This window comes from Ailuropoda melanoleuca, chromosome 3 (genome assembly GCF_002007445.2).
Source record: "Ailuropoda melanoleuca isolate Jingjing chromosome 3, ASM200744v2, whole genome shotgun sequence".
Classification (NCBI taxonomy): domain Eukaryota; kingdom Metazoa; phylum Chordata; class Mammalia; order Carnivora; family Ursidae; genus Ailuropoda; species Ailuropoda melanoleuca.
In genome coordinates, this window is record NC_048220.1 from 81247669 (window position 1) to 81258347 (window position 10679).

Consider the following 10679-nt stretch of genomic DNA (forward strand, 5'->3'; position numbering starts at 1 on the left):
TTTTTAAGGCTTTGAATTCATAAGGCGATATGCTTCTCAGAAAGTTTAAATTTTTAAAAGCCAAATTTTACTGGCAATGATGATTTAGTGATCATCTATATATATATATATATATATAAATGAAGTCTGTCAATGTCTTAAGAGCTACAAAAAACTACAAGAATTTACTTACAGGTAGCCATTAAATTCTTCTGAAGGTTTTCTCCAAATTGTTACATCTTTCTGGAAAAATAAAAAACAGTACATGGGCATAAGGCATTACCTAGGTAGAATTCTGGATATAAAACCGACAATTTCAAATTCTAGAGCATCGGTTTTTGCATTAAAATAAAACTTAAGTAAATATTCGAAGAGATACATAAAAGTCACTTATACCATCAAAATGATCCATATTTTAACTTCTTTTGTATCCTAAAGTTCTTCACATTTTACTTAAAGTACAGACCTCCAAAAAAGATTGTTCAGTAGCTTAATGGACACAAACACTGTTAAGATCCTCACTGGCCATTATTATTTGCCTCACTCCAATCTTATTTACCATTACTGACACATTCAGACTAAGACAATAGGAATGCTAAATATCTCATTCTGAACTTGCTCATATCTTTTTTAAAATTCAAACAATTCACATCTATTATGACAGTGCTACCTTGAATTAGTCCCTACATCTTTATTCTGATCATTTCCCAAGAAATTTTGAATATCAAACTGGCTAGAGTACTACCCTGGAAGAGTCCTGGGTTCTAGGGTTGGCTCTGTCAAGCCATGTGATAATTTGGACGTCATACCAGTAGAAAAGAATACTAACTCGCCACACTCATAGGCCTGTTGAAATATCTGAAACTATTTCGAACTATCAAGACGTGTTACATTTTATATGTTGACTTTAGAAGCTATTCTTCAGGCTTGTGTTGCCAAGAGTCTAGTCTCATGTCCAATATCTAAAGAAGTAGTGATAACAGTGCAGGACTATGTTTTTGCCTTAGTGAGCTGTCAAACCATCACCTTTATTAGCTTAGGTATCTACCCTGCCCATGCACCAAAGGATGGTCCCTACTCTCCCTTACCATTTTGAAAGTCATCAACCAACTCACTAGATAGAAGATAAATGCCAAATATATGTAATTTAAACGATTTACCGTTTTCTTGGCAATTCGCCACTCATCATCTTCAATGCTATGATACTGGATGAGAGTGTTTTTAAGTCTAGTTGCAAAAGCAGCAGCATCAGGCAGGCCTTCCATTTTTTTCTCCTGTTACAAAGACAAAGATTACCATCAGCAAATACCACAATTTGAAGGAGTAGACCAGTGAGGCTCACAGCTGGCTTCGTAACAGAATCGCCTGGGGAGCTGTAAAAGATACTTATACCTGGATCCCACCCCAAATCAGCTAGTCAGAATCTCAGAGAGTAGGACCTGGGCATACGTTTGTTTTTGGTTTTTTTTTTTTCCTAAAAGCTCCCAAGATGAGTAACACCTAGTCAAGGATGAGTATCACACATTTTAAGTTATTAAAATCATTCATATAAAAATAAACTACAATCCTAGTTCCCTTTCTAAAGGAATATAATAAAAAGAACTACATTATAGAATTCTAGGTAACTTAAAGAAAAAATATTGCTGTTTCCAAACTACAAAAATAAATACACAAGGAATAAATTCTTTTAAAAAGTCTTTAGTTTCAGCCATTAAATTTTTAATTTAACACCCAACAGATTTACAACTCATTCCAGAAAACTAATGACAAGCACAACTAGAAACCTGTTCGTACATCCTTTCAGGGTAGGGTTATAGAACTCTGAACAATTTCAAAAGTTTGAAGAACTGCACCATTTTCAATATTTTTTTCACTTAATGAAGTGCCTTCAGTAAGGCGTCTGTGTAAGGAAGGAGGTCATATGAGGACTTCTAGAACCATTAGTACAGCATAAACAAATGGTTCAAGTTTAAGGCAGTAATTTTAACCACATAAAAAAGTACTATATCGTCAATAATTCCAAAGATAAGCTACTGTTCAACATTGTTTTTAAAGAGAAATTATTATTAACCTTAAAGATAATAAACGATATAATGAAGGCTTCTGTAATTTGAGTTTTAAAACATTGCTGCAAATTCTCTACTGCACTTGCCATCAAGAGGTGTTCTGTGACTACACGACTTCCTAGACTGGGTTAGAAAAGTCCATGCAGGCTCTGCAGGTTTCTTTTAGACTAATTGCTCTGGGAGCCTTTGATCAACATGCAAGCCCGCAAAAACTCCATCTTGAGGCTGAAATGTGGAAAGACTGATGAGAAGGGGAAATGGGGAGAGAAATAAGACTCCAAAGTCCCAGAATCAGAAGCCTAGTTAGAGCTTCATCTTAATGGATATCACCCTAGGCTTCCCTCAATTTCCCTCAGTCTTCCCCATCTTAACAATTTACTTTTATTTTATTTTTNATTTCCCTCAGTCTTCCCCATCTTAACAATTTACTTTTATTTTATATTTATTTATTTATTTTTCAATGTAGGCTCCACACCCAGCATGGAGCCAACACAGGGCTTGAACTCATGACCCTGACATCAGGACCTGAGCTGAGATCAAGAGTCCNTTATTTTTTTTTCAATGTAGGCTCCACACCCAGCATGGAGCCAACACAGGGCTTGAACTCATGACCCTGACATCAGGACCTGAGCTGAGATCAAGAGTCCAATGCTTAACTGACTGAGTCACCCAGGCACCCCAACGATTTACTTTTAAAATGGTAATTGAGCCAGTTGCTCAAAGACAAAGTGTAGGAATCACCCTTAACAGAAACTAAGAGATTCCTATTCACACCACCATGTCTCATTGCCTACAATACTCTCGTCCTACTGGTTTTCTTTCTGCCCCTCAAATGGGCCAAGCTTGTCACTGACTCTGGGCTTTGTTCTTGCTATTTCTCTGCCTGGATTATTAGATCCCAAATCTGAGCATGCCTAATAACAACTTATAATGAAAATTTCATTTTAAGCCTCTTATTAACACAGCCTCCTGTAAGCCTCTATTACAGTCTCCTTTCATTCTCTTCATAGTGCTCATCACAATCTGAAATTTGCTCCTCTATGTATTGGTATACTGTATTCTACCCTTTCACCATCACATATCCCCCACTAACAGAGCAGGGGCCTTTGACTGCCTTATTTCCCACTATATCCCCACCAACTAGAATATTGCCTGGAACACAACAGGCCCTTAATGTTTGTTGAAGTGCGTTTGCTTCAAAACAAGAATGATTTGGTCTTGATTTTGTGTCCTTTTGGTACCTTGGTACACTCCTGTAAAAGAATATAGAAAAAGCTTCTGGGCAAAAGCTACACAATTTACAGAACCATCAAGTTACTACAAAAAGGAAATCAAGAAAAGATAGAAATGAAATGTCAAGCCTCAAACTTCTGTGGGAATAAGGCTGCAATTCTCAACTACAGAGGCATACAGCAGAATCCGCTTTGTTATATCTTGTAATAGTTGCAGCTGTTGACAAAGATTACCTTCCTAGGCTCCTTTGAGTCCTCTTTTTGACCAGGCCTTGTTCTTGGGCTTGTCCTTGGTCCCCTAAGTTCAGTTTTAGCAAGAATCCTGCTGAGCTGGTTTACTGAAACACTCCTCACCCTCAAAAATTCCTTCTCCTACCCTTGATCTTATCACACTGCTCTGCATTCAGCAAGAATCCTCAGTCAATTTAGCCAGAATCCCCCTTACCCTTAATGTTTCCTCTTAGCAATTTCCCATCCACTGGCACCTATCCTGCTCCTTGGCTACAAATCCCCACTGTCCTTGTTGTATTCAGAATGGAGGGCAATTCTTTCTTTCTTTTTTTTTTTAAGATTTTATTTACGAGAGAGAGGGAGAGAGAGAAAGAGAGATGTGGGGGAAGAGGGAGAGAGAGAATCCAAAGCAGACTCTACACTGAGCATGGAGCTGGACACAGGGCTAGCTCCCACAACTACAAGATCATGACCTGAGCCGAAACCACGAGTTGGAGGCTTAACCGACTAAGCCACTCAGGCACCTCCAGAATAGGGTGGACTTCTATACTGAGGTACCTTTTCCCCTACTGCAATAGTTCTTGAATAAGATTTGCCTTTACCACTTTAACTTCTATCTGCCTCTGGTTTTCTTTGACACGGTTTTTAGGTGTTAAATTTCAGGGCCCACTGCCAGATAGCATGATTCAGTGGGCCTGTTCTGGAGTAGGCCCCACAAAATCTAGGTTCTATAAACAGCGTCATTGATCATTCTGTTATTCAGCCAGCTTTGAGAACCATGGATCTAAAAACTAAAGATGACAGAAATAAATCAATATTATAGTCAATATTTAAATAGCACAAAACAAAGTATATAAGCNCCACAACTACAAGATCATGACCTGAGCCGAAACCACGAGTTGGAGGCTTAACCGACTAAGCCACTCAGGCACCTCCAGAATAGGGTGGACTTCTATACTGAGGTACCTTTTCCCCTACTGCAATAGTTCTTGAATAAGATTTGCCTTTACCACTTTAACTTCTATCTGCCTCTGGTTTTCTTTGACACGGTTTTTAGGTGTTAAATTTCAGGGCCCACTGCCAGATAGCATGATTCAGTGGGCCTGTTCTGGAGTAGGCCCCACAAAATCTAGGTTCTATAAACAGCGTCATTGATCATTCTGTTATTCAGCCAGCTTTGAGAACCATGGATCTAAAAACTAAAGATGACAGAAATAAATCAATATTATAGTCAATATTTAAATAGCACAAAACAAAGTATATAAGCCATTAAAAATGATGAACAAGATGACAGAGAACTGTAGGGGAAGAAAAAAACCTCTTTCTCTACTCTCTTAGGTTCTGTCTCTAGGACCTGCAAATTAAACTGAAAGAAAGTATATTAACAGGAGAAAAGGCGCACAAATTTTATTTGCTGTTAATATTTTAATTTTTATATATTAGAGGCTTTCATAAAAAAGAAATGGAGACCCAAAAAAAGCAGTTAGACTTAGGGCTTATACACCATTCTAACAAAAGGTGATAAATTGTGGAAAAGTGACAAGACAAAGGAAAAGGGATTTGGGCTTCTAGGTGTGGTAAATTATGAGAAAGTAAATATATGAGAGAAAATTAATAGAAAAGAAAGGATATTGTAGTAAAGTTTGTTCGGACAATCTTGGCCAACTCTCTATCACCAGCGATGAGCTGTTCTCCTAGTATGAGAGGGGAGAGGGAAGGCCTTCACAAAGAGAAATTTATATCCTACTTTTAGGCAGTAGAGGGAAGGAAAACAGCTCTTTCTGCGTTTGCTGCTGAATTGCCTTCAGCTCAAAATAATCCTTATTCCAAAGTGGCATATTTCGGGGTGTTATATCCCAAAATATGGGAAACATGGGAAAGTATATATAGAAAATTCAATAACATAGAATTTAAGATCTATGTAAGTGATGTGAAATATGTAATAAATACAGATCCCACCCACAGACTAAAAGTGGATGAGCTCATTCAAAAAGTGTGCCAGTCAGGAAAGTATCCCATTTCCCCTCAAGAGACTGCCAACTTGATAGCCAGTACAATGACTTTAATGAAGGGTATGTTATAAATAAGCACAGATTCTTAGAGAAGATTTGAAAAACTAATTTATCTATTACTGGGATCATTATGACTAAACAAAATTCTTTAAACCCAAAGGTTGCCTGGGAGGTTCCTGTGGTTGGCAGGTAAGATATTTTTTTCAAAACTCCTTGACAGAAATCAAAGATGAAACGTAAAGATGCTATTATCACAGACGTTATCTTTGTACAAATCTGTTACACATATGTGAGCAATAAAAACTACCTATAAAGATGAGAATCTGGATCTTTAAGGTGCTTACTGATCACTATAAAGTCCAAACTCCTTAATATGGCTTATGGGGCCTTTTATGATCTGAGCTTCACTGCCTAATTTCTACTCTTCTTTCTTGGACTCCCCTAAAGACTAAGTTAGCTTCCCCCCACCTCACCAATGTTTCTCACAGCAGCTCTGTAATTATTCACTTGTCATCTTTTCCAATTTAACTATAAGCCTTTGGGGCAGGAAATGTGACTTGTTCAGTGTTATACTCCTATGTCTGGCATGCAGCAGGAACCCCGTAAATAAAAGTGGGAAAAAGAGGTAGAGAGTGAGCTACTAGTCTCACTTATAGAAGACCTCAAGATATCTAAGGCAAGCCTGTTTACAGCAATCATCCTTGAGCTTCCGAACGACTAAAACTTCCATTGCCATATGTAGTTACAGCAATTTCTCAAGAAGTCTACTATTTTATTTACCAAGCATCTAGTATCTACCAAGTCCAAGAACTACAAAAATGGATGTAATCCAGTTTGCTCTCAAAGTTGACTTAGTCCACCCTTTAAATAAAGTCTGAATTACAACAACAAAGCTAAAACATTAAAAATTATTAATGAGCCTCTTTTAAGGGTAGTGGAGTAGAAGGTAGGAAAGAAGGAGAACAAATAACTGTCAACTCGGAAAGCTCTTTTCTAGCCCAGTGAAGTATTTAAACCACGCAGTTCATTCCTGCACAAATTTTTTTTATGATTAAGTCCAAAAGAGAATAATGGTTACTGTCTAAACTGTGTGTGGGCAAGCATGTCTCTGGAAATATATTCCAGAATTGGGGAGCAGGCAGTATTAGGGTTATTATCAAGGTCTTGATGTTCTCCTAATAAAACAGAGTACTCACATTAATTGAAAGGAAAGCGTACAATATGCCCTACTGCAATCTCCACCTATGGAAAATGTAAGGAAAATGTTTTAAATACTATTCTGAACTCCCTGTTACTAATTCTTTCATTCCCTTTCTTGATCTACATCAGGAAACTCTCGAACTCAATCACTTACATTTCAGAGAACAGGTAGCATTTAATCATATCAGAATCTAGCACCTCCTTCCAAAAGGCTATATACTTTTGACAGTCCTATCACTCAGTACTCATTTATGCCCACCTTCACTTTTCCCCCCTTACTTTAAACCTTTTTGTTCATGTTTTCTATGCCCATGTCTTTGCAGTGATCACTAGCGTAGACAGTGGCTGCCACTGTAGAGCCAGCAGCCTGCCAAAGTCAGAAATTGTCTTGTGGCCATCTATCAGCGCCATAATCTTTGTCCAGTTTTCATCAAATTTATATCACCGGGAGATGGTCCTAGGTTCTATTCTAAATATGAAACATAATAAACCTTTTAACCTCTAATAAAAAGTGAATGTCATAAAAATCTGTTTGTACCTATGTAGTATGATGAAGTCAGAAATCACTTGTTAAAGAAGCTATTATCAGAATTGTTTAAACTTCCATTTCCTGATTGATAAAGGTTTTATTTATGTGAATAGCTTCAATTTACACGCCATAGATTTCCCCGAGATGTTGTGCAAACCAAGACCTGGTAAATTAAATTATATTTTCTAATATAAAAATTTCAGCATATGCTTGATTTTGCAATCAATCTTGAATTTGTAATTTAGCTTTTCCAATTCAGTCAAATACTGAAGTTTCTCATTTTTGAGACTGGCTGTAGTAGGAATCCAACAGGGAAGCCCACTTCCATAATGTGACCAATGCCCTTTCCTCTGTTTCAGTGCTCACTTTACAACAATGTTGAGACTTCTTACAACAGTTGAAACAATATTAAATTCTAATGATATCTCAGCTTTAAATTTGAGTCCAAGTTAATGTTTGAGCTCCTGATGCTCTAATCCTTTATTTAAAATAATAGCTAACAATTATTGATCCTTTACTATGTGATCAGTCCCTCCGGCCACTTTAAATTGTGTTATTTCATTTAATCCTCATGAACCACCTTAAAAGCTGATCCTATTATCCTTAGTTTGCAGAGAAAGCACCAAGAGAGAAGTCACTTGTTCAAGGTCACACAGCTAATAAGTGATGGAGTCAGAATTCCAATCAGGACTTCTGCCTTTAGAGTCTGAAATTCTCTTCTGTAAAACACCGGAAGTTGATCACAAGCTGGAGAAGACTTTACATAAAACATCTGACATCACACTAAATCTATCATTTTGTTCTGGCTCCTGATCCCAAAACAGCTCAGGTACTCTTTCTTAACTGCACGTTAGGGATAATGGGAACACTAACTTATTGCGGAATTACACGAGTTAATACACTTAGGAGCGAAGCTGGAAGACAGTAAACCTAGAAAACGCTGCGTCTTATCATCGATATCACCTCAAGTCAGAGCTTGCTGTGGGAAGGTGGGGCCCTACGTTGTCGGGGCATCTACTACGAACCAGGAAGCCCTGCGCCCCTCTAGGAACGCGAGCTCCGCCAATCTTCACCATTACCCTAAAAGCAAGGGTGTTACTACCCATGCAGAAGCTGACGCCTAGTAGGCACCCAAGTCCTGAAACTGGGGCGCGTTGCAGAGAGGAGCGGTGCAAGCCCTGGGGATCCTTCCGGGACTCACGGGTGGAGTCCGCACCCGCCCGGACGCCCCGGGCCGCCACCCGCAGACCTCCACGCCGGCCTCTCCCGCCCTGCTCGCCGGAGCAGCTCCAGAAAACGCACCCCGGCACAGCGCCCCGGACGCCCCCGTCGCCCTCCCTCCAGGCCGCCTCACTTCCGCCGCGACTCCGCGCTTGCATCCACGGCTACCTGAGATGAAGCAAGGCGTGGGACGCGGCTAGGCGCGCCGGGCCCGCACCGGACTCCCCGCTTTCGGCGACGCTGACGCTCTGGGGCTCCCCCAGCTTCCCCGCCCGCCGGGGCCGGCAGCAGCCAATAGGCGACGCGCCACCACCGCTCGCCTCGGATTGGAAGGCACCAAGCTCTTCGGGGAAAGAGGGCCGAATCCCCAGCCAAGTGCCCTGCTAGACGCCGGGTGCACGTGGCCTAAGTTGGCCGGGGCAACGTGCGTTTGCTCGGATTGGCTGGCGCGGCAGCGTGCGGAGCGCTGATTGGTCGCTGGGGATGGAATGATTTCTCGGGCGTGTGGGCGGGCGCGAGCCGCGCCAGGGTCCCTGCGTGTGTGGGGTTGCGGGTGCGTGAGACTGCGGCGGGCTCTCCGCGGTCAATTAATGGCGGAAAAGGTGTGCGAGGCAGTAAATCCAGCTGGGAGAAATACGAACGCAAGAGGGAGTAAATGACGAATGAGGGGTAAGGCTGGCCTAAATTCAGACGGCTGTGGAGAGGGACCGGCATGCTGCTGAGGACCCCCTCAGGACCGCAAGTCAGATAAAAAGGGAGGGAAGGCGCCCGAGTTCGGGGTGACGGCCCTTCGGCCGTCCGCCTACCTGACTTGAGCTGGAAGCGCTGTGTGAGAAAGCACGCGAGCAGTCTGCCCCCAGGCCAAAGATGTTTGCGCTCAGATACGGGAGATGAGAAGACCGCCCAGAAAACGGAGAAGGGGACGGCTGTGGCAGGTGGCTTTCGCAGCCTCACCAAGTGTTCTGGTTTTCGTCTGACAGGATGTTTGACAAATCTGAATACTAATTGTCAGGTGTTTACAAATTACATTTACTAGGATATGTGGTTTGAGGTCCAAGCGTATTAAGGAATGCAGTGCTACACCATTAGTCATTCTTGGTAGACTTGCAATGAGAACAAATAATAATTCATAAATTTTTAATAATGTCACTAAAAGAATTACCAAACACCAATTGCTAGCTATTATTGGCAGATTTTAAAACTCTTGCCTCATTGTTAAAGCTTACCTCATCCATAATTTGGCTGGTGATTACTTTTCCATTATTTTCACATGCAATCATCTATAAAACTCGCCTACCTTGGGGGGCTCTTAAGTGGATTCGGTGAGGTATAAAGTATGGAAGGCCTTATACAAAGCACTTTTCCACACCATCTGAAATTATTGTCAAATATGTATGCAAACAAGGACCACGATAATTGGTCAATAATAGCAAGCAAGTGAATGGAGGCCCGGGCATAGCTCTTAAGGCAGATTCGTTAATTTCTGAGTAGCCGAACAGGTCTGGTGGACTCTGATACTAGAGCTCTTAACCCTCCCAGAACTGGTAATGTGTTTCACGGCTCTCTGTTAGGCACCTGTGCACAGCAGTGAGGCCGGAAAGGAAATACCTAATCCCTGCCCGGTAGGTTTACACAGTTCAATGGTGGAGAGGAACAAGTCCTCAACAAATAGAAAGTTAGGATCTCTTGTTAGGATTCAGCTGTGAACATATTGTTCAGCAGCTCTGCAAATTCTCTCCCAGAACCTGGTAGAATATATTTAAAACAAAATCAACTTGGCTTTTGTTGTTGTGTTGTTAAGGGTTGCTACATAAAATCATTACATTACATTGATGCCCAGTAGGGAAGTTTTTCTTTACCTTTTGTTCTTCATCTGTTTTTGTGATTTTCTTGGTTAGAAAGAAGTTGGGGGTAATTAAAAACCATCCTATATCTATCAAAGTGGAATACTACTGAAAGCAAAACTGCAGGTTCAGAAAAAAGAACATAATATCATCTGGAACTATTATTGACGGCTTACTATGGACCAGGCACAGTGCCAAGCATATTACACATATTAACTCATTTAATCCTGATAACAGCCCTGTAAGGTATGCACATTTATTACTGTACTCATGAGGGGACTGGAGTACATAAGGCCACAGACAAGTCCCTCCAAGTAGTTTGAAAATGGGGAAATAATCTTTCTATATAGAGTTCAAGTATAAGA

General features: G+C 40.7%; 1 protein-coding gene across 1 annotated transcript in view; it reads right to left on the reverse strand.

Annotated features, from left to right (window-relative positions):
• Positions 1–8860, reverse strand: part of STARD4 (StAR related lipid transfer domain containing 4) — a 10385-nt gene extending 1525 nt beyond the window's left edge. The window contains exons 1-3 of the mRNA XM_034655651.1: positions 8639–8860; positions 1140–1253; positions 173–222 (exon numbers count right to left, since the gene is read on the reverse strand). Coding sequence (XP_034511542.1) covers positions 173–222; positions 1140–1244 — 155 coding nt within the window. The 5' untranslated portion in view covers positions 1245–1253; positions 8639–8860. The remainder of the gene's footprint in view (positions 1–172; positions 223–1139; positions 1254–8638) is intronic.
• Positions 8861–10679: the final 1819 nt, after the last annotated feature.